Source organism: Rhinatrema bivittatum, chromosome 2, assembly GCF_901001135.1.
Source record: "Rhinatrema bivittatum chromosome 2, aRhiBiv1.1, whole genome shotgun sequence".
NCBI classification, from domain to species: Eukaryota; Metazoa; Chordata; class Amphibia; order Gymnophiona; family Rhinatrematidae; genus Rhinatrema; species Rhinatrema bivittatum.
In genome coordinates this window covers 32,836,627-32,861,451 of record NC_042616.1, presented here as the reverse complement: position 1 = coordinate 32,861,451, position 24,825 = coordinate 32,836,627, and the positions used below count along the sequence as shown (strand labels likewise).

Here is a 24,825-nt window from a genome sequence, read left to right as displayed (position 1 = left end):
ATTTAATCTATATGCAACTGAATGAAAGGGTTGATCCCTGTCATTTCACACCCAATTCCATGGATCTCAGAAGCATCCTGTAGGCTTCTCCTCCAAAATGAATTCTGTAGCATGTGCTCTGCCCTCCTGCTTGCATGCAGTGGCTACTACTGTCACAGCTATCAGAGAACATAAGAACATAAGAAATTGCCATGCTGGGTCAGACCAAGGGTCCATCAAGCCCAGCATCCTGTTTCCAGCAGAGGCCAAACCAGGCCACAGCAACCTGGCAAGTACCCAAACACTAAGAAGATCCCTTGCTACTGATGTAATTAATAGCAGTGGCTATTCCCTAAGTAAACTTGATTAATAGCAGTTAATGGACTTCTACTCCAAGAACTTATCCAAACCTTTTTTGAACCCAGCTACACTAAGTGCACTAACCACATCCTCTGGCAACAAATTCCAGAGCTTTATTGTGCGTTGAGTGAAAAAGAATTTTCTCTGATTAGTCTTAAATGTGCTACTTGCTAACTTCATGGAATGCCCCCTAGTCCTAATATTCGAAAGTAGCTAACATTGTATTACTACACCCCTTAACTGTATACACCCCTTAGTGTCCCTGGTGTCATCTGTACACAAACTTCTTCTGTGGCTCTTTAGCCCATTCTAATTTATGTTGGACTTGCACATGTAACTATGTTAAGGCATTTACTCACTGTATTGCTGTGAGGACATTAGATTGCCAAGCCTCCCCCGAGTGAAAGTGATGATGGATGCCATGCTTGCGAAGAATGGGGAGGCTTTAGTTGTTGCTCAGTTATTATACATGAATTCTGCCATAGGAAGTAAGTGTGCTCAGTTTGTCAGGTAAAAATTAGAAAAGTCATGGAGATTTATTTATTTATTTATTTATTAACTTTTATTTACCGACATTCGTGAAACACATCATGCCGGTTTACATAGAACTCAATTGGGAAATACAGTATAACAATATAACAATATAACAGTATAACATTGAAACAATAGGATGTTACTAAAACGAGAAGCAACAAACAGAAAAACCGAAAGCAAAATACAGCAAAATAAGTCATGTTAAAGGAAAACGAGGAGTGTAAGTTTGAAAGGAGGGTAGGCAGGAGATACAGCTTTAGAGTCTGATTTAGCCATTCTGTCTGCCATTGGATTACGGTTGGTGTGCTGATGACAGAGTTGGACATCCCGAAGTTTAATTATCTTCGCCAGAAGTGTGCAACAAACTGGGAGTTCTGGTCAGAGAAGATAAGAGATGGCAGATTGTGTAGATGCACTACTTCTCAAACTAGCAGGTCTGATGTTTCATGGGAAGAGGGAAGACTGGTAGTGGCTATTAAATGGGCCATCTTAGTGAATGAATCCATCACCACCAGAATCATGGTCTTTCCTTGTGATGATGGTAAATCGGTAATTAAGTCCATTGATACCCATTCCCATGGTCTTGAGGGTACTGGCAATGGCAATAGTAGTCCATGAGGGTGATGAAATGATATCTTGTTACAGGGACACATTTCACAACAGGTGATGTACTGTGTTTCATCTTAGTTCCATCCCAGCCACCAGAATTCGTGGGCAACTAGTTCTTTAGTCTGTGGCGACCAGGATGACCTGTGAATGAGAAGTCATGGTAGCTTCACAGGGCCTCCAGACTTGAAGTGCCCTTAGGTACATAGAGTCGATCCTTCCTATAAAGGATGGTTTCCTGCCAATTCCATACAATGTTCTTTTCTCCCTTTTCCAATTCCTACAGCCGGGCCTGTGGGAGCTCATCTTGCAGCAGGTTTCCAAGTGTTACTTCCATGAGGTTAGGATTCCTGGATCTGAAGGCAAAATTCTCCAGTCAGAGGATTATGGTGGGAGCTTCTAGTTCTGCAAGTTCTCCTGCTTATTTTTAGGAGAGAGAGCACCTGCCTTGCTGTTCATGGAAACTGGTTGGTGTGTTAATATGAAATCAAACCAAAAGACGGAAAGAGACCATCGAGCTTGCCTGGAATTCATATTGCATGTGGTCTTAAGGAATTTTAAATTTTTTGTGGTCTGTGAAAATCTGGACATAATGATGGGCCCCTTCCAGAAGGTGACTCCCTTCTTCAAAGGCGATTTTTATGGACAGGGGTTCTTTGTCAGTTTTGATAGTTTTTTTCCGCAGGTGTACGTTTACAAGAATAGAAGGCACATAGATGGAGGGGATCTTTACATCCCCATCTTTGGGATAGTATAGCACTGATAACTACTCTAGACACATCAATCTCTACTATCAATGGCTGCTGTGAGTCTGGGTGTACCAGCATTGAAGCTATTGTAAAAGCTTTCTTCATAAGAACATAAGAATTTATGTTCTTATTAATTTGCCATACTGGATCAGACCAATGGTCTATGACTCCCAGTATCCTGTTTCCAACAATGGCCAATCCAGGTCATAAGTGCCTGGCAGGATCCCAGACAGTAAAGAGATTCCATACTGCTATTGTGCAGTGATAAGCAGTGGCTATTTCTTAAGTCTAATTGCTTAATAACAGTTTCTTGACTTTGCCTTCAGGAATATGTCCAAATCATTTTTTAAACCCAGCTGTACTAACAGCCTTAACCACATCTTCCGGCAATGAATTCCAGAGCTTAATTGTGTGTTGTGCGAAAAATAATTTTCTCCAATTTATTTTGAATGTGCCACATACTAACCTTATGGAGTGTTTCCTAGTCTTCGTGAGGACCATATTCAGTTGCCGTGCGGCTTGGCTAGTTAATTGAATAAACGTATCTAGCTAATTTAACCTATTTATTCAGTGGTGGGTCAGGAGTATGGGCCAATCAGATTTAGCCAGATAAGTTATGCCCCCAGAATGCTCCTAACTTATCCAGGTAAATTGTAGCCATTTAGCTTATTATCTGGCTAGATTTAAGTCAGATAAGTGCCCAAATCTTTATTTAGATGGATAACTTCTGAGTTATCCTACTAAATGCTTTTGAATATGGACCTCATTTTTTGAAAGAGTAAATAACCAATTTACATTTCCCATTCTGTTCCACTCATGATTTTATAGACGTCTATCCTTTCCCCTTCCCCTCAGCCGTCTCTTCTCCAAACTGAACAGCCCTAATCTCTTTAGCCTTTCCTCATAGGGGAGCCGTTCCATCCCCTTTATCATTTTGGTCGCTCTTCTCTGTACCTTCTCCATCGCAACTATATCTTTTTTGAGATCCGGCAACCAGAACTGCACATAGTACTCTAGGTACGGCCTCACCATGGAGCGATACAGAGGCAGTATGATATTCTCTGTTTTACTCTCCATACCTTTCCTAATAATTCCTAACATTATTTTTACTTTTTTTTTTTTACCACTATTGCACATTGCACAGAAGATTTCAAACTATTGTCTACTATGATGTCCAGGTCCTTTTCCTGGGTGATAACTCCCAGTATAAAACTTATCATCGTGTAGCTAAGGTGTGGGTTACTTTTGGCCATGTGCATCACTTAGCACTTGTCCACATTACATTTCAACTGCTACTTAAATGCCCCGTCTTCCAGTCTCACAAGTTCCTCCTGCAATTTTTCACAATCCCCTTGTGATTTAACAAATCGGAATCATTTTGTGTCAGCTGCAAATTTGATCAGTTCCCTCATTGTTCCCCTTTCCAGATCATTTATAAATATATTAAAAGGCACTGGTCTCAATATAGCTCCCTGAGGCCCTCCACTGTTTATCCTCCTCCACTGAGAAATCTGACCATTTATTCCTACTCTGTTTTCTATATTTTAACCAGTTTGCAGTCCACAAAAGGACATTGCATCCTATGACTTTGTAATTTTCTCATGGGGCCCTTTGTCAAACGCCTTCTGAAAATCCAAATACATTACATTCACCTGCTCACCATTATCATTGTTTTTTAACCCCTTCAAAAAATGTAGCAGAACGGTATGGCAAGATTTCCATTGTGTAAATCCATGCTGGTGGTGCCCCATTATATCATCTCTTTCTATATGTTTTGCACTTTTGTTCTTTAGAATAGTTTCCACGATTTTCCCCAGCCCTGAAGTCAGATTCAACAGTCTACAGTTTCCAAGATCACTCCTAAAGCCCTTTTTAAAGATTGGGGATACATTGGCCATCCTCCAGCCTTCAATCACGATGGATCACCCCACGACAGGTTACAAATTACTAGTAACAGAAACAGGAGGCGGGTTAAGATGGCTGCCGTGTAAGGACGGCGTGGAGACGCTCTCGCTGCGGTGTCTTTGAATTTCCTGATTTCCTCTTTAGTATTTACCTCAGAAAATGCCTCACACGAAGAGGAAAGCTAAGCTGCGCGGGACGACGGCTAGTTCTCCTGCCATTGACCCTTTACGGCCCTGCATCGAGGGATTGAAGGGGCGCAGACGCTGAGAGAGACGCAGCTGCTGGAGGAGGCATGCAGGAGCGAGCAGCCCCCTCCTCCCTGGCCTTGGATACCACCTTAAGCCCCGGCGAACCGAACAGGCCGGCTCCTCCCCGCTGTGAGAGTATGGGGAGTCCGGTGAGGGTGGAAGGGTCCCCGGAAGGTGAGAGGGGATATTTGGAGCCCTCGGCACGGCAGATAACCCTCAGAAGAGAGCGGGGAGTCTCAGATCTCGGGAGCGGTGAACCCTCTATGGACAGAGGAGAGATTCGACCCTGCCGCTCCTGCTGTGGTTAAGACCTGCCGGGTTAGAACTAAGAACGGACCCAGTACCGAGACAAGGAGCAGGCAGCAGTGTGGGGGGTAGAGAAACCCTCTATGAATTTGAAAACGGATACAGGATTTAAATGCCCAGAATCCATGAATGTTGAAGGATTGTGGAAAGTTTTGAAAGCAATAGAGAGTTCTCTCATGTCAGCATCACAAGCGGTGTTAGATATAAAAAAACCACAAGTTTTGGTTAACACTAATTTAATTACCACGTACAATTTAAAATTAGAAGATATATCCAACAGAATTTGGTCAAATCTGAGCAGATTCATAGTAAAAAAAATTTAGAAAAATCTAGAAAATGCTATAAGAACTCACAATTTGAGAATTTAAAATTTTCCAGTTGTGAATTTTGTTTCACCTTTAGACCTTTTCAAGAGATACATCCTACAGGTACTGAAAATTCCTGAGGCTGCATTGCCTTTCATTACAAAAATGTATTATCTTCCACAACCTAATCAAGAAGCGCAGGAAGGTCAAATACAGCCAGCTGAATCTTTGGATATCTCTAGAATTTTGGAGAGTTCTCAAGAAGAAGAGGTTACACGGAGAAGGTCAATGCTTGTGTCCTTCGCCTGCTTGATGGACAGGAATAATGTTCTGAAGCAATTTTTCCAAAATCATCAATCATTATTTCTGGGACAGAAAATATTGATATTTCCCGATTTGGTTAAAGCTACCCAGTTAAGAAAGAAGCTAGGAGCGAAATTTGACCTCCGCTACCCTTCTAAATGTTGTGTATTATATCAGAATACCAAATGCGTGTTTTTTGAAACAAGCCAGCTTAGAGAATTCTTAGATGGGCACCACCAGAGAGACCCCACAGCTAGTTCGATATAAGAAAATAGCCCCAAATCCTTCACGGCACCATTACTAAATATAATATGATAATAAGTTAATATATACGCTCATTATTTATTTCGGCCTCCCTATTACCTATATTGTTTTGGTATATGGTTAAGAGAAGTAAAATAAATTGTATTATTTCTGTTTTGTGTAACTGATAGAATTTTTCTATAAGATCCATGTACCTTGATTGCTAACAACTTCTTCTTGTAAGAATTTGTAAAAGTTATGAAAATAAAAATAAAAAAACAAATTACTAGTATCAGATCTGCAATTTCATTTTTAATTGAAAAATAGTTGGGGTGTATGCCATCTGGTCAGGGTGATTTGTTACTCTTTATTTATTTATTTAAAAATCTTATAACCTACATCTTCCACAACATGTTCAGTGCGGAGTACATACAAACACAATCATTTAATATTCAAAACAATAGTTAAAATAAAACATACATAAAACAATAACAATTTCAAATATAACTACATACAAAAATAAAAATCATTAAACATTTAGGGGTGGATTTTCAAAGGGTTACGCGTGTAACCCCGAAAACCTGCATATTTTGCATAGGCTCGGCGACGCGCGCAAGCCCTGGGACGCAAGTATGTCCCGGGGCTTGAAAAAAGGGGCGGGGCGGATCAGGGCGGGGCTGGAGCCTCCAGGCACAGCTGTCGGCTGGCGCATGCAACCTACACCTGCCCGGAAGCAAGCGCAACTTATAGGATAAAGGTAAGGGGGGGTTTAGGTAGGGCTGGGGGGCGGGTTAGGTAGGGGAAGGGAAGGGAAGGTGGGGGGGGCGGAGGGAACGGAGGAAGGCTGTGCGGCTCGGCGCACGCAAGCTGCACAATTGTGCACCCCCTTGCGCGCTGACCCTGGATTTTATAACATGCGCGCGGCTGCGCGCACAAATGTATGCCCGCACGTACCTTTTAAAATCTGGCCCTTAATATACTTCTGCACAAAACATGGCATTCACCTGTTTATGAAACACTTTAATGTCACTCTCTCCCCATAGAGGTAATGGTAAGAAATTCCAAATAATTGGAGCAAAGTATGAGAAAGCACACGAGTGCATTATTTGTAACCTGTAATCCCATACTGACGGCGCTGCTAGCAATTTACAATCAACTGGTGCAAACGCCACAGGAAAAAGTACCTTTGGACCTTGCACCTGCCTGCATAATTTTGAAAGTTTCCATCTTTCTGATTTGCTGGTGGATGCACAGTAGATGTAGACTCTAACTGCAAACTTTGAATTTCACAGGTTCCACATTAGGTATTATCGGGATGTGCTGGCTATGATATTTACCATAGAAGAAATTAATAAAACTCCAGAACTTTTACCAAATATCACTTTGGGGTTCCGCATCTTTGATTCCTGCATGTCTGAGATGAGAGCCATCTGGGGAATATTGGCACTGCTATCGGGGAAGCAGATTCCTGTTCCTGCTTACAGCTGTCAGGCGCGTCCATTGCTAGCTGGTGTTATTGGGGAACTGATGTCATCCTTATCACTCCCTATGGCCAGGATTCTGGGAATCTTTAACTCCCCACAGGTAACAAGATAATGAAAATATTCTTGCTCCAGAATATTTCTACTGCTCCTTTAGGCTTCTAGATCTTTAGAGTCTGCCTCTGCTGGGCTAATGCACCATGAGCCTTCCTTTGCAACTACCTGGGGAGGTTTCCTATTTTAACCAACCCTACCCCTTCTAATCTCATCTAGTCATTGTCGCAAAAGTCCAGGCCAAAAAGTGGCTCCTTCCAAAATCTGGTAGATGTACATTAGGAGTCTGTCCACTAGGTGTTGACATTGTGCAAAAGCTGAGACACCCACCCCAAAGACTGTGAATGTTCGCTCTATAGCATCCCCAGTCTGAGGATCAGGGTCCAGCTGCAGGAACTGAACCCAGATTTCCTAGAGAGCAGGGCAAAGCACTGCCACTGAGCCATCGGGATGGCCATCCTGCTTTGTTTGATGTTGAATAAAGTGTGAAATCTTGCTTGGGATTGATCTACACCATGGTAGTAGACTTTTCCTAAGAATGAACTGTGAATCAGCTGAAATTTAGATGTGAACAGGCCCAGCTTTAGGCACAGGCAGCATAGACAACTGCCTAGGGCTCCAGATTGTGAAAGTGCCAAATATACAGGCCAAAACTAATCCTGCTTTTGCATGCTTTTGTGCTATGTGCTGCTAGAGCTTCAAAGGAACACCACCATGGCTCTCTTCCTGTGGGTGCCAAAATCTTAAATCTGGCCCTAGATCTGAAGAAACAGCAATTATCTGGCTAACTTTGAAGGTGCTGGCTAACTCGGAGTGAGCTGGACAACATCGCTGGCTAACTCAAGTCCTCCTAGTTATGCCTCTGGAATGCCCCTAACTTAGCCAGTTAACATACTAGCTGGCTAAAATTAGCTGACTAAAATATAGCCAGATATTTTCCCAAATATTCATTTAGCCAGATAACTTCTGAGTTATCCATCTAAATGCTTCTGAAAATGAACCTCTCGGTGTCCCAGGTCCAATGTGCAGTGTTTAAATTAAGGGGAAGTTAGTTTTTCCTTTCAGTTTTGAAATGGCAGCACCCAAACTACTCTAGTAGAGTCCTCACATTTTACTTTCCCTGAAATGAGTATGGAAGGCTTTCTGTTGAGTTTAGAATACGTGTGTTTAAAACTCAAAAGGAGGGCACTTCATTTTAGGGGAAAATTTAAAAAGCAGTTTTCATGCATACAATACTTTGGGCTCTGAATTTGGTGATGCAAGGTTCAAGTCTGAGGTGGGTTGGGAGTGAGTTCCAGTGCATAGGTCCAGCAATGGAGAGCGCCCGATCCCTTGTAGCTGTGAGGTGCGCTTTCTATAGGGATGGCACATGGAGGGACCCTTTGTTAGTTGTCCTTGTCGGTCGATTCGAGCAGGCAAATTGGAGGGGATCTACCAGCCAGTTGGAGTGATGGGAATATAAAGCTTTATGGATAATGGTCAGGGATTTAAAGAGGATGCGGGAGGGAATAGGGAGCCAGTGTAGGTCCTTCAGTATAGGGGAAATATGGTCGTATTTGTGAGCGTTGGAGAGGGTTCTGGCTACAGTGTTCTGTAGCATTTGGAGGGGCTTTAAGGAGGAGTAGGGTAGGCCAAGTAAGAGGGAATTACAGTAATCCATCTTGGATGCCAGTGTAGCCTGGACAACAGTGCGGAAGTCATAGCGTGAAGGAGAGGTTTCAGGTTTTTTAAGACTTTAAGTTTGAAGAAACCCTCTTTGAGTATGGCACTGATATGTTTTTTGAAGTTCAGTTGTTGGTCGATTAGGACCCCCAGGTTCCTTGCGCAGGGCTGTGCATGAGGAATCTTGATAGCAGAGTCAATTGTGAGTGCGGGATTGGTAGGGGGGTGATGGGATATGAGGAGGAGTTCAGTTTTGGCAGTGTTTAGAGCAAGGTGGAGGTTGGTAAGTAAGGAGTTGATAGCAACGAGATGGTTTCCCCAGGATTCAAGGGTGTCAGATAGGGAGCCTTGAATGGGTATGATGATTTGCACATCATCAGCGTAGAGAAAGAATTTGAGGCCAAGTTCTGATAAGAGTTTGCACAAGGGGGTGAGGTAAATATTAAAGAGGGTAGAAGAGAGGGAGGAGCCTTGGGGGACTCCTTGGGTGAGGGCGTAGTGGGAGGACTCAGCATTGCCTATTTTCACGGTGAATTTCCTATTGTCGAGGTAGGATGAGAACCACTTAAGGGCTGTGCCGGAAAGGCCAATGTCGGTTAGGCGGGCAAGGAGGTGGGTGTGATTTATGGTGTCAAAAGCTGCTGAAATGTCCAGTAGAACAAGAAAGTAGCTGTGACCTTGATCCATTCCCCTGAGTAAGTAGTCTGTCAAGGAGAGTAAGAGGGTCTCAGTGTTGAGGTGTTTACAGAAGCCAAATTGAGAGGGGTGGAGAAGGTTGTGAGTTTCAAGGAAATCTGTAAGTTGCGAGTTGACGACCTTCTCCATGATTTTTGAGATGAAAGGGAGATTGGAGATATGGCGAAAGTTGGCAGGGTCCTTGGGGTCAAGTGCGGGTTTTTTGAGCAGTGGTTTGACCACAGCATACTTGAGTGGGTCAGGGACAATGCCTGAAGAGAGGGAGCAATTGATAACATCTGCAATGGGTTTGGAAATGATGTCAGGTATGGTGAGGAGGGCTTTGGTGGGGATAGTGTCTGATGGATGAGTCGCAGGTTTCATCTTTTTGAGGATAGATGTGATTTCAGTGGATGAAACGAGTTCAAGGTTGTTAAAGGAGGACAAGGGTGGGACAGTGCCTGTGTCAGCTGGGAGCAAGGAGGGAGTAGAGGGAAATCGGAGAAGGATGGTTGCGATTTTGTCATGAAAGTAGCGCCCCAGTTCTTCACATTTGCTGCTGGCTTCGCTGTCAGGAATGGGGGGGGGATGTGTGTTTGGTAAGGGAAGAAACATAGGTGAAGAGGGCTTTGGGGTTGTATTTGTAATCGTGGATTCTTAGGGCGTAGTAGTCTCGTTTGGCTTTAAGGGTGGCTAGCCTGTAGAGATGTAGTGAGGATTTGAATATGGATGCTTTTTGTGGGGATGGGTCTTTACGCCATGTGCGTTCTTTCTGCCTGAGCTCATATTTCATTAGTTTGAGGTCTATATATACTTCAATTCTGTAAGCAATCTACAATACTTCCATTCTGTAAGCAATACTTCCATTCTGTAAGCAATCTACAAAGAAAATTTAAAGCTCAGAATGTGGAGTTTGGAAAATAACTTTTTTCACGATGTTTTCTGCAGATCAGCTATGGATCTATATTGTCCAAATTCAGTGACAAACACCTGTTCCCATCCTTTCTACGTACCATACCAGGAGACAAGTTCCAGAATGTTGCACTTCCACTCTTAATTGCGCACTTCGGTTGGACTTGGATTGGAATGGTCATCTCAGATGATGACGTAGGAGAACAGGGGAGACAGGACCTCAAAGATGGAATTGAAAAGAATGGTGGCTGTGTTGTTTTTATAGAAAAGATCCACCTGCGGTATGCCAAGAAAAAGATTCTCCGTGTAGTGGAAGTGATTCAGGCATCATCAGTGAATGTAGTGCTCATCCAGAGCCCTGAGGTGCACGTCAAGGTGCTACTGGAGGTTCTTGATGAGCAAAATGTGACTGGAAAAGTCCTTGTGTTCTCTGTAGCATTTATAATCACTCCAGGACTCTTCCCCAAGGAGACTTGGAAACTATTAAATGGCACAATAGGGATAGCAGCTAACACTGGCCTCATGCCTGGCTTCACTGAGTTTCTGTATAATCTGGATCCCTCTGATTCTCCAGAGGATATCTTTATTAGACTATTCTGGGAGAAAGCATTCAGCTGCAGATGGCAGAACACTAATGGTACATCTGGTAAACACCTGGAAGCAGCAGTACAGTTTTGTTCTGGGCACGAGTTGAAGGATACACTTGACTTGTCTTTATTTGAATTGTTTGACCTGATATCTACCTACCACACCTACCTAGCAGTCTATGCCTTTGCGCACACCTTGAATGAGTTGGTGTCATGCAGGCCAGGTCATGGACCTTTCAGCAATGGAACGTGTGCCAGCACTGATGACATCCAACCATGGCAGGTAAGAGAAAAAGCCTCTCTCTCCTGTTTCCAGTCAAACAAAATCAGAAACCTGATATCTGGTAGCTGTAGTAATGAAGTCCTTGCATTCAGTGGAGATCTTCTGCACCATAAGCTGTATGTTATGTTTTGATTTAATATTTCTTTATATCTCTAACTATTTCTTCCTTAGTTTGTCTGATGCATTTGCATTCTAAAAATCTTTTCAAAAGTGCTGTTCGGCCACCAAGATTCCACCCATGCCTTTTCCTGCTTTCCTTATTTAGTCTTCCAAGGGCAGAGGTCAGGTTATCCCAGGACAAGCAGGATGCTAGTCCTCACATATGGGTGACGTCATTGATGGAGCCCTATTGTGGAAAACGTTCTGTCAAAGTTTCTAGAAACTTTTGACTGGCACTCTGAGCCCACTGAGCATGCCATGATATTCTCAGCCACAGGGGTCTCCCTTCAGTCTTCATTTTTCCGCACTGCTTTTGGCATCGCGGAGCAGGAGCCTGTGTGAGTTTTCTCACATACTTTCTGACTAAAAATCAGATTTAAAAACAATTATTTCTCTCCCATATCGGGGTCTCCCGCGTTACCACCAGCCAGTGAGTAATTTTTGTCTCATTTTCACTCTTTTGAGTAAAACATATTTTCTTCTCATTTTCATCGACAAAGGGTCGAAAGGCCCGACAAGAAAAGATGGAACACTTGTTCCATCTACAACTTTTACCTTCTTCATCGACGTCCACTCAATCATCTCCGGCCGGAGTTTCAAAACGTCTAATCCTCAAAAAACATCGTCCGGAAGGTTCGGGAGATCATTCATCGCCGACCCCATCCGTGGCATCGACGAAGTCAGCGGCAGAACATCGACCGAAGCATCGGCATCGCCATCCATCTATTCCAGAGGCTCTACTCTCCCCAGAGAAATTGACCGCCAAACGGCCTCGCCTTCAGGAAATACCGAGGCCTTCGACGCAGAGGCGTTCACCTCCTCTCGATGTGCTGACCATCGACCCTCCACAGGGCCCTGTGGAAGGACCGATAACACCTCCACCGCCACCACATGTAGCTGCTCTGCCTGCACCAGCTATCATGGAGGAATTGACTGGATTTATCCGTCAAGCGGTGCTCCAAGCGTTACAGGATCATTGACCATTGATGCCCTCGCCGATGTCGATACCTTAGGTGTTATGGCCCCCAGTCCAGGAGAGTGGGGTCCTACAGGAAGGAGCAGATCTGGGAAAAAGATCTGACACAGGGTGAATGTGGTATTTAAAAATAACTGCAGTGTAAATGAACTGAGCCACAAGTGGCAGGACCTGCGATGGCTGGTAAAAATGAAGCAGGCCAAGATGCTCGCAAGGGGACCTGACAACCATATTGCCTTTACCGCTGCAGAGCAGTTGGTGCTGAGCACCATATCAAAAGCTGCAATGGGAGGGGGTTGGCCTTTTTGAACATCTCCCAACCTGAATACCAGCAAGGTGAGCACTGTATGTAGGAAACTCTGAAAAAGTGTGTGCATAGATTGATGCATTATATGTATTTTTCCTTTTTGGGATACACCTGGACCTTGTCCTGTGATGGTTCTGAGCATTTGTGTGCACAGGGAGGGTATGAGAAACCTAGGCCTCCTGACCTCCCTGGGTTTCTGGACAGGCAGAAAAGATTAATCTTGTAATAGCCATCATGCATTTGTCAGCACTGAGATTTCTCCAGTTCTATAGTGAAACTCTCTCAAAAAGGACTAGGAAAAGCCATAATGATTGATGATTTAGAAAGAAATGTCTAACAAGGAACTATTTTTGTGTCATGTAGACTCTGTATCAATGTATACAGAAACTTCTTGAACCCGTGTTGGGTGTCATCCTCAGATCCACAACACAGGACTGTGGTCTTAGGGACAGGTACCACTTGCACCCTGGCCCCATTCCCACCAACCCCTACTAGATGGTAGTTAGCTGCATTTCTTTCTCCAAAATCATGTTCGCTCTGCTTACTGTGTAGGCAGTTTACTGAATAGGTCAGCAGACTCTGACTTTGGTGACTGGACCCTGTTGGATGCCCGACCTCTTACATCTCTCTTTACACTATTGTTCTGCTTGTTAGCTCCTCTTTCTCTCATCACTGTGTCAACTTCTCTGAAATTATTATCCATAAAGCTCCTCCTCTAATCTCCTCTGAGCCTCCTCTGTTAAGATATATACCATCTCAATGCTGGCACTTATGGAACACACTCAATCTGCTAGCTGTGCTTTCAAGAGTGGAGTAGCCAAGTGGCTCGCAACACTTTTGAAGACCCTCAGCATTTTGGGAGTCCTCTCTCAGGCTTAGCAAGAGGTTAATAAACATGTGGATAAAGGTGAACCGGTAGACGTAGTGTATTTGGATTTTCAGAAGGCGTTTGACAAAGTCCTTCATGAAAGGCTTCTACGAAAACTAAAAAGTCATGGGATAGGAGGCGATGTCTTTTCGTGGATTACAAACTGGTTAAAAGACAGGAAACAGAGAGTAGGATTAAATGGTCAATTTTCTCAGTGGAAAAGGGTAAACAGTGGAGTGCCTCAGGGATCTGTACTTGGACCGGTGCTTTTCAATATATATATAAATGATCTGGAAAGGAATACGACGAGTGAGGTTATCAAATTTGCGGATGATACAAAATTATTCAGAGTAGTTAAATCACAAGCAGACTGTGATACATTACAGGAGGACCTTGCAAGACTGGAAGATTGGGCATCCAAATGGCAGATGAAATTTAATGTGGATAAGTGCAAGGTGTTGCATATAGGGAAAAATAAACCTTGTTGTGGTTACACGATGTTAGGTTCCATATTAGGAGCTACCACCCAGGAAAAAGATCTAGGCATCATAGTGGATAATACTTTAAAATCGTCGGCTCAGTGTGCTGCAGCAGCCAAAAAAGCAAACAGAATGTTAGGAATAGTGAATAGTCAGGCAGTGAATAAACAAGTTAGACTGTATTTTTAAATAGTCAATAAGGCAGCTAGTAAGCAGTAGGTAGTGGGTTTATTTTTAAAAGTCTGTAAGGCAGCTAGTAAGCAGAACTGAGTGTTTGTATTTTAAAAAAACAAAACACAACACCCCCCCCCCAAAAAAAAAAAAGTAGCCAGAAGCTAGAAATAAGCTAGGAGCAGTGTATACTAGAGATGTGAATCGTGTGATCGATCGTCTTAACGATCGATTTCGGCTGGGGGGGGAGGGAATCGGATCGTCGCAGTTTTGTTTTTTTAAATATCGTGTAAATCGTAAATCGGGGGAGGGCGGGAAAACCGGCACACTAAAACAACCCTAAAACCCACCCCAACACTTTAAAATAAATCCTCCACCCTCCTGAACCCCCCCAAAATGTCTTAAATTACCTGGGGTCTAGTGGGGGGGTCCCGGTGTGATCTTCCACTCTCAGGCACACTAAAACACAAGGTCTTCCTGCATTTTATCACAATCTGCTTGTGATTTAACTACTCTGAACAATTTTGTGTCATCTGCAAATTTGATTATCTCACTCGTCGTATTTCTTTCCAGATCATTTATAAATATATTGAAAAGTAAGGGTCCCAATACAGATCCCTGAGGCACTCCACTGTCCACTCCCTTCCACTGAGAAAATTGCCCATTTAATCCTACTCTCTGTTTCCTGTCTTTTAGCCAGTTTGCAATCCACGAAAGAACATCGCCACCTATCCCATGACTTTTTACTTTTCCTAGAAGCCTCTCATGAGGAACTTTGTCAAACGCCTTCTGAAAATCCAAGTATACTATATCTACCGGTTCACCTTTATCCACATGTTTATTAACTCCTTCAAAAAAGTGAAGCAGATTTGTGAGGCAAGACTTGCCCTGGGTAAAGCCATGCTGACTTTGTTCCATTAAACCATTTCTTTCTATATGTTCTGTGATTTTGATGTTTAGAACACTTTCCACTATTTTTCCTGGCACTGAAGTCAGGCTAACCGGTCTGTATTTTCCCGGATCGCCCCTGGAGCCCTTTTTAAATATTGGGGTTACATTTGCTATCCTCCAGTCTTCAGGTACAATGGATGATTTTAATGATAAGTTACAAATTTTTACTAATAGGTCTGAAATTTCATTTTTTAGTTCCTTCAGAACTCTGGGGTGTATACCATCCGGTCCAGGTGATTTACTACTCTTCAGTTTGTCAATCAGGCCTACCACATCAGCCGGACTTTCGGCTTTACAACGCGGCATGCCAGTTGTGTTTCGTGGGGGAATGGCTAACCAGGTCCTTTAAGTATTGTGAAAGAGGGATATTAGCCAAGATGTCTGCCCCGGATCTCCACTGAGCATTATTCAACACTGCCCGGGTGCGAGGTGTGCAGTGGCTTATTCTAGGGTGCTGCTTTACCCATGCACATGTGCATGGAGGTGGCTCCATAAACTCAGTGGTCGGACCGGTGTTGCCTCTCTCCTGATGCCCTTTTTGGGAAATGTAGGTTTCTTACCGGGGAGGGACAGTGGTGCTGTTTTCCAGTGTTGGGCGGATAACGGGGTGGTCTTTGTATTTCATATGTATGATCCTGACACGCACCTGCTACTGGACTTTACCACCCTTGCGCGCACCTTCCAAATACCAGTGCGCCAGTTTTATGCCTACTTGCAAGCCCATCACTATGTGCAATCCTTCTCCTGGTCACCGGCGGAGTTGGTGGCTGAGACTGATTTTGCCACTAAAGTGTTTGACACGGCTTGTCTCGCGAATACTATTACTGGTTGGAAAAAGATGGGACAAAAGCTGCGGCAAGCGGACCGCATGGACTATCTGGAAACCCGATGGGCCACCATTCTGGACTTTCCGATCACTACGAAACAGATGATAGCGCATTTTACAGCCTTATATAAACAGCTCCCGGATGTGAGTCTACGTGAGATACAATTTAAAATTTTGCATTACATTTACTATGATGATGTCTGCCGGTTCCAGATGAAGCTCGCCCAGTCTCCTCTCTGTCTTAAATGTGGCAAGACGGAAGGTACTCTCTATCATCGTCTATTCGCCTGCAAGCTGATGCAGCCCTTCTGGAAGTCAGTCCTGACCGCAATATTACTCAATGCACAGACAATACTGTCAATACCACAGGACGTGTTTGTAGCATCCCCTCAAGTACTATGCTGCCAAGGGAGAGGGGCTGCACAAGAAGAAAAACCCCCACCTGCACCCATGGGTATGAGGGTCAGAATGGGGGGTTGCGGGTTATGTTAGCCCCTCTGGGATAGATAATCCAAATGTCCCAATCCTCTCTTTTCTGGATCCCTGTGGTTCCCACCCCACCCCTGGGAACAGGGTACAGTGCAGAAAATCACCACGCTACTGTAAACATTCAATTCTTTTACTATTAATAGGTAAGTAGAACGATGCATACAGTGATGATACAGCAAAAGAAGGGAAAATAATTATTACTAGCACACATCCATAAGCCTGACAATCACACATTGGCCAAATATTTGTCCAGTAAATTAAGCAACCTGCCCAGTCACCCAGGACTATGAGCAACTTGAATTATCAGTAGCAGTCTGTGGATTCTCCTGCTCAGACTGCCCCTCTGGAAAACCTGAGGATTACCCAAGAGCTTAAGGGTAAAGGTCATACCAGTGCACAACAGAATGTTCTACTTTTACTCTCATTAGTCCCCAGTCCAAAGAGTGTATACACCCCAAAAAAAGGAAAAAATCACAAGAACGTTGGGCACGAGTATAAGCAAGAAAAATGGTTGTAAAATCATAATCAATGCAGGCTGTATAAGTTGAAAAGTAATGGCTCTCTCTGGGGAAGCTCCAAGCTTATCGAGGCTCCAAACCAGGGGAAACAAGCTGGTTGCCTGCCCTGATGCAGGGATTTATAAATTCAGGGTAGGCCCCTACTTGGTTGGTAGCAAACAGCAGGGGTTTATCTTGCAGCTCAGCGATGCAACAGTCTGGGCCCCCAGAAAGACAGCTGGAATCGCTGTATGGCTGCTGAGCAAAGTAGGATTACTTAGCTGAACTTTATCCTGCAGGAGGGGGACGTAAACTCTCAGCTCCTGGACTCTCCTTCTGCTCTGCTCTGGCTCCTGGTAGCCATGGGCGAAAGGCAAGGAGGGATCCTTGCCCAAGCCCAGCTCTCTGCTTTCCTTCCCCTTGCTGCTCTCTCTGGCAGCCTGCATCCCTCGTGCCTTTTTTTTCCTTGCTTCTCACTGATTGCTCTGACGATCTCTCCTCTCTCCAGGTAGTAAGATGGCTCCCTATTGGCTCATTTTCTAGCTTGCTTCTCACTGATTGGTCTGACGTTCTCTCCTCTCTCCAGGTAGTAAGCTGGCTCCCCATTGGCTCATTTTAGTAACTGAACCCCCCCCCTCTGCCTCTTGTAATCCAATATTGGCTGCTTTTTTGCAACAGCACAAGTCTCCTGCTGGATTTACACTGAAACAGTTTTATTATGACATCGCTCTGCTCCACAGGGAAAACAACAGTGCCCAGTTGTCCCCCTGCTGCAAATCTGGGATACAGTTGTCACCAGTCCAATTATTATCTTTTGTCCTTTTATTTTTTTCTGTCCCTGGGTTACACCATACCTCCCTGCGCCAGGTAAGGTCTGGGGGGAAGGGACCCATATCGGGCAGTCCGGCCACATGTTCTATTGGCAAGCGTGCAGTCTTCCTCACTTCCTGGGAGTTACTCGAAGGCGAAATTTGAGCGTATGGCTGTTATGGTGGCTTGTCGCACTGTACTGGCGGATTGGACGGACCCGACAGTGTTGCCTTCACTCACGGCCTGGTTCGGTAGAATGGCGTCTCTTCTACAGATGGATAGAATGGACTTCCTAGTTGGCAAACTGAAAAAGGATGCAGTATACTGTGCCTGTTGGAATGCATGCTTTGCTCTTTCCCCTAAGGAGATGCAAGCTGGCCTTATTGATAATGGCTACACGTCAACATGGTCTTAGGTGCAAGCTAGGGAGGGGGGGGGAGGGTAGAGTATGAATGATGGTTGTTTGCGGTGTGATTGGGGTATGATTGGGGTACGACTTCTAGCATGGTGGAATGCTGGGATGCTGGTTACTGGGGGAGGACGGGCAGGGGGAAGTGGGTAGTCAGAGGGGGGAACACTTACTACAAAATTACAGAGGTAAATGTTGCTGTGGATGTTTTTGCTGCTCCCTACTTTATGTATTGTACTGACTGGTATCTGTTATGGTTCTTTTGGATGTGTCTATGGAAATTAGTATCTGTGAATGACGTTCCCCTGTTGTTAATAAAAAATTATTTTTGAAAAAAAAAAAGAAAGTCACAGGCTTCCGCTGCCCAGTTGGCTCACACATTAAATGCACCTCAGGGGGTGTCTCGGAAGTTAGGCTGGGGACCCAGCTATTTGCTTCAGTGCCGTCACCATGGGTCAGGGCTCTTCAGCTGTTTCAGCCTCTTTTTGCAAGTTATTTTTGTGGAGGTTTAACCTGTCCATGCCTTTTCTATGCACTGTCTATGGCTCACAGGATGCAGATTTACCTTCATGAGCACTTGTGAGGGGGAATTACATTAATAGGCTTCACAATGTGACATGAATTCTCACATGCTTTCCTTTTGAGTAGAATTTCATTTTAATTCACTTACATTTCATGCAAACATCTTCTATCTATCTCCCATTTTCAGGTTCTGCATTATTTGAAAAACATCCATTTTACGACCAAGACAGGTGAAAGCATATTTTTTGATAAAAATGGAGACGTTCCTGCCTTTTATGATGTAATTAATATGCAGATAACCCACAATGACACATTTGAGCTTGTGAAAGTTGGGAAATTTGACCCCTGGGCACCCAGAGGTAAAGAGGTCAGGATCAACATGAGTTCTATCATGTGGAACAGCAGAGACTCTCAGGTGAGAATCAAAATACTCCGCAGTTCTTTCTTCTCCTGCTTGGACTTCCAGCAAAACCGGATCCAGGCCTGGGATTGATGCCATGAGCCTTCCTAGAGGGGTATGGGGATACCATTGTATAGCCTGCACTACACTATCTCTCATAATCAGCAAGATTTCTCAAATAATTAGGCTTTGGGTGAACCTTCCATCCCGGTCCATCCCCTCTCCATGCTCTCGTGCGATTCCAAAATAAAAGCACAGGATTCATTCCAACTGAGTCCTTGCACACATATAACATAACAGATGGAGATTATACGTTAAGAGCTAGTTCATACAGCTCAATGGAATCCCCAGATTTGCCAGTACATCAAAAGATATTAATCCTGTCTGATCATCCAGACCAGGTGATACTGCTCATACATTGCGATTTCACTAAACCCCATGGCCTCAGCATGTCAGTGCCGTGCAGGCAGAGACACACACTGCTACCTGTCCTTGTGGCCAGATAAGGTGATTTTTTTAAATTTAAAATTAGCCATAATATAGATTGCTTTCTTGCTGACATTAATTCTTCTACATTTCTGTGTTGCATGGTTTGAAATCTTTATTTTTCCAAGCTATATGTATTGCTAGCCTGTATTAAGTAACTGTCAGGCCGATACAGTACAGTGCGCTCCGACAGAGCGCACTGTTAACCTGCTCTTGGACGCATGTTTTCCCTTACCCCTTATTCAGTAAGGGGCGGAAAACGCGCATCCAACCCGTGGCACCTAATAGGGCCCTCAACATGCAAATGCATGTTGATGGCCCTATTAGGTATTCCCGCGCGATACAGAAAGTAAGATGTGCAGCCAAGCCGCACATTTTACTTTAAGAAATTAGCGCCTACCCAAAGGTAGGCGCTAGTTTCTGCTGGCACCGGGGAAGTGCACAGAAAAACAGTAAAAACTGCTTTTCTGTGCACCCTCCGACTTAATTTCATGGCGATATTAAGTCTGAGGTCCCGAAGGGTAAAAAAAGTAAAAGAAAAAAAAAAATTTTAAATGGGCCGGAGCTGTTGGGCTGAAAACCGGACGCTCAATTTTGCCGGCGTCCGGTTTCCGAGCCAGTGGCTGTCAGCGGGCTCGAGAACCGACGCCGGCAAAATTGAGCTTCTGCTGTCAAACCCGCTGACAGCCGCCGCTCCGGGCTAAAAGGAGGCGCTAGGGACGCGCTAGTGTCCCTAGCGCCTCCTTTTGCCTGTTTCTACCGCACCACCTAATTTAAATACTGAATCGCGCGCACCGGCAAGTGGCCGGTGCGTGCGCCGGGAGAGCGGGCGTTCGTCCGCTCTCCCACGGACTTTACTGAATCGGCCTGTCAGTTTGTTAATTTTAAAAAGTCTGATATCTACAAGATTTGTTTGCCTTGTCACCCCCAAGCAATGCAAGAACTGGTAAAAGAAAATAACAGAATCAATCAGCTCAGAATAGCAGAAAAGGTGACTAGAAAGAGCAACAAACCAAGGGAGAAAAGTTGGCAAGTTATGACCACAAATGCTCGAAGTCTGGGCAATGAAATCCCAGAGCTGCAGGCCTTAACGATGGAAGTGGGCTTAGACATAGTTGCTGTTACAAAGACTTGATTCACTAAGCCTCATGACTGGGAAATATCCATCCCTGGCTATAACGTGATAAGGAAGGACCGAGGACAGAAAAAGGGGAGGAGTAGCTCTCTATGTCAAAAACAATATCCAAGCAACTGAAATGCAAGGAATGTGGGGTAGGGAAGAAGCATTATGGGCTGTCCTAAAAGAGTAAGGTGCTTCCATTTACATCGGTGTAGTCTACAGACCTCCGATTCAAATGGAAGAACTGGACAGAGATCCAGTTGAAAACATCCAAAAGCTGGGAAAGAAGAGAAACAAGTAGCTCATTGGAGATTGTAATCTGCCAGATATGGTTTGGAGCGTCCCTTCTGCGGAATCTGCAAAGATTAGAGAGAAAGTGGATGCCCCTTCCAGGGGCTCTGCTCAGACAAATGGTAATGGAACCCGCGAGGGAGGGTGTGATACTCAATCTACTGCTTACAAATGGGGAAAATGTCTCTAATGTCCAGGTGGGTGCCCACCTCAGCACCAGTGATCATCGGACGGGTATGGTTTGATATCGCAAAGTCACATGAACACCCGAGTTTTGAATTTCAAAAATACTGACTTTGTCAAAATGGGAATGTTTCTGGAGGAAGAACCAGAGAGACTGGGAGATGATGGGTGAACTATTACTAAGGCAACAAATCTGTATGTTAGCAAAGTGATCAAAAGGAGAAGGAAAAAAACTGATCTGGTTCTCAAAGGAGGTGGTTGAAAAAATAAAGGCAAAAAGAACAGCGTTCAAGAAGTATAAGGATCCCAAAAAGAGGAACACAGGGAAGAATATCTTATGAAACTGAGGGAGACGAAGAAAGAAATCAGGAAAGCAAAAAGTCAGGCGGAAGAAAGGATTGCCAAAGAGGTAAAGCGAGGTGACAAAACATTTTTCAGATATTATCAGAGAAAGGAGAAAGGTCCGAAGAGGTATATTGAAATTGAAAGGGGACGAGAAGCAATGTGTGGAGAGAGACAAAGAAATGGCAGAAATATTAAACAAAATACTTCAGTTTGTTGTTCACTAAAGACGACCCTGGAGAAGGACCATTGCTGGTAGATAAGGCAGTAGATGGGGATGGGGTAGACAAAACTCCATTTACAGTAGAGAATGTATTGGAAGAGCTAGGCAAACTGAAAGTGGACAAGGCCATGGGGCCAGATGCGGTACATCCCAAGGTACTAAGGAAGCTCAGAGATGTGCTGGCGGGCCTGCTGAAGGAACTGTTCAATAGATCTCTGGAAACAGGAGATTTGCCACGGGTTTTGTGAAGAGCAGTTGTGGTCCCACTTCACAAGAGTGGTAGCAGAGAGAAGGCTCAAAACTACAGACCAGTTAGCCTCACCTTGGTGAAGGGAAAATGGAGACGTTGCTTAAGGAAAAGATAGTGAACTGTCTACAGTTGGGTGGGTTGCCGGATCAGAGGCTGTATGGATTCACCAGGGGACAAATCTGATTGATTTTTTTTGATTTGATGAGTAGAGAACTGGATCAAGGAAGAGCACTCAATGTAATTTACTTGGATTTCAACAAAGCTTTTGATACGGTCCCACATAGCAGTCTTGTAAATAAAATGAGAAGCTTGGGAATGAGCACCAAGGTGGCGGCGAGGATTACAAACTGGTTGACCGATAGGAAACAGAATGTGATAGTAATGAAACCTACACTGAAGAGAGAACCGTGTTAAGTGGAATGCCACAGGGATCGGTTTTGGGACCGATTCTGTTCAATATCTTTGTGAGCGACATTGTGGAAGGGATAAAAGGTAAAGTTTGTCTATTTCCGAATGACACTAAGATCTGAAACAGAGTGGACACGTCTGAAGGAGTAGAGAGAATGAAAAGTGATTTAAGAAAGCTTGAAGAGTAGTTTAAGATTTAGCAGCTGGGATTCAATGCCAAGAAGTGCAAAATCATGCATCTGGGGTGCAGTAATCCAAAAGAGATGCATGTGAAGGGGGTGAAAGACTGATGTGCATGGACCAAGAAAGGGATCTTGGGGTAAAAGTGTTTGGCAATCTGAAGATGGCAAAGCAATGTGATAAGGCGATAGCTAAAGCCAGAAGAATACTGGCCTGCATAGAGAGAAGAATAACCAGTAAGAAAAAGGAGGTGATAATGCCCTTGTACAGGTCCTTGGTGATGCCTCATTTGGAATTCTGTGTTTACTTCTGGAGTCCGTAACACAAAAAAGATAGAGACAGGATGGAGGCAGTTCAGAGAAGAGTGACCAAAATAGTGTAGGGTTAGTATCAGAAGACTTATGAGGAGGGATTGAAGAATCTAAAAATGTATACCCTGGAAAACAGGAGGAGTAGGGGAGATATGATACAGACATTCGGATACCCGACAGGTGTTAATGATGCACATTGAACCTTTTCCATTGCAATGGAAACACTAGAACTAGGGGTCACGAAATGAAACTCCAGGGGTCACGACTCAGAATCAATGTCAGAAAATATTTCTTCACGGAGAGGAGGGTGGATGCCTAAAATGCTCCTCCAGAGAGGTTACTGAAGACAAAAACAGTCATAGAATTGAAAGGGGCATGGGATAAACACTGTGGATCCCTAAAGGTCAAGTCCAAAAGCAAAGCACATCAAGCAGCACTGAATTTTCAAGAAGGCTCATCATCCAGTAAAAATGATGCTAGTAATACATTTTTTATAGGTTATGATAAGGCTTGGGGATAACTGCATGGATCAGCAGTTGCTACCCCTCAGAGAAATATAGGGGTAACCTGCACGGCATGACAGATGCTACCATAAGAAGCTTGCTGGGCAGACTGGATGGACCATTTGATCCTTTTCTGCCATTATTACTATGTTACTATGTCCAGTTAAATTAGTTGGCTTTTCATTCCCTGGAGCTTGCAAATGCTCTACAAGGAGCTGGGTCCTCTATTGCTGCATGCTGGAGAGAAACATTTTGTCTCTTCCAAAGCTCTCCAAGGAATGACTCAACTAAAGCTGGAGCATTCTCAGGTAAAACAGTAACAAAATATGAATAATTCCACAAGGGGTGCTAGAGTATCATTCTAGTTAGTAACTATGGGTTACAATTGAGAGAGCAATCTGGGAGAGGGAGTTTTTTGGTTTTTTTTTTTTAGATTTGTGGTGTTGGGTGAAGGTTGCAAATGGGTTAGCACCCGGTTTGCTCCATCTCCTGAGTTGGGGTGTTAATGACCTGCATAAAAGTTTGCTCCAAATTGTGCAGGTTAGTAAATGGTAGCTAATGAACTAATGAGCTCATTATCCCATATTTTTTGCATTTAGCGGCTGTGATCTTCTCAGCATGGCTTTGATCTCTCAGTTTAGTATGGCTTTTATGTAAGAAACTAATTGCATGCACGTTAACATCTGTTTGAATACATGCAAATCCCCACATTATTCAGGTCCATTATCTCTTTTTTAATTCCGTTACATAATTTGTCTCCGCAACATCCCGTGACAATGCTGTGTGAAGAATTATTTCCTTTTTTTTTTTTTTTTTAATTATTTGGCACGGATTTTCAAAAGGTTTAACTGGCCAACTTTGAGAGTTAGCTGGTTAAACCTCTGCTTTTAGAAAATTTGCCCATGCTGAACGGCTAAATCTTCTTGCTAAATTCATAGCATAGGAAAATTGAGCTGGTGAGAAATGAGGCCTTTCTAGTGTTGCTTATGACTTCACTGGTTAGCACTGGAGCATGGCTTCTTTTGTACCGTGCATTCTGATCCCTTCGCCACCCCTGGCTTATGACTTCACTGGCTAGCACTGGAGCTTGGCTTTTTTCGTACTGTATATTCCGATCCCTTTGCCACTCCTGGCTTATGACTTCCCTGGTTAGCACTGTAAAGTGGGATCTTTTGGGATGTCACTCATCCTCGCCAAGATCATTCTTCAATTCTTCATTCCATTTCTGCCTTTTTTGGAGCCAGCAGTTTCCTCCTCCACCTGTGGCCTTCCAGTAAACCTGAAACAAGGGCTAGGATTTTGTTCCATGTGCCTTCATTTGAAACTACTGAGGGATATTCCCCATATTCTTTCTTCTTGTTGTGTCTGTTTGCTTTGACTAGATTATAAGCTCCATTGAGCAGGGACTGTCTCTTATGAATGTCTGTACAGCACTATATATATATATATATACAGTATCTAATAGCGCTTTA

The 24,825-nt window shown here is 43.9% G+C and overlaps 1 protein-coding gene across 1 annotated transcript in view; it reads left to right on the top strand.

Moving 5' to 3' along the window:
* The window catches only part of LOC115083174 (extracellular calcium-sensing receptor-like), a 63,293-nt gene that overhangs the window by 13,940 nt on the left and 24,528 nt on the right, over positions 1 to 24,825 (top strand). Inside the window, exons 3-5 of the mRNA XM_029586980.1 lie at positions 6,831 to 7,122; positions 10,359 to 11,192; positions 18,844 to 19,071. Coding sequence (XP_029442840.1) covers positions 6,831 to 7,122; positions 10,359 to 11,192; positions 18,844 to 19,071 — 1,354 coding nt within the window. The remainder of the gene's footprint in view (positions 1 to 6,830; positions 7,123 to 10,358; positions 11,193 to 18,843; positions 19,072 to 24,825) is intronic.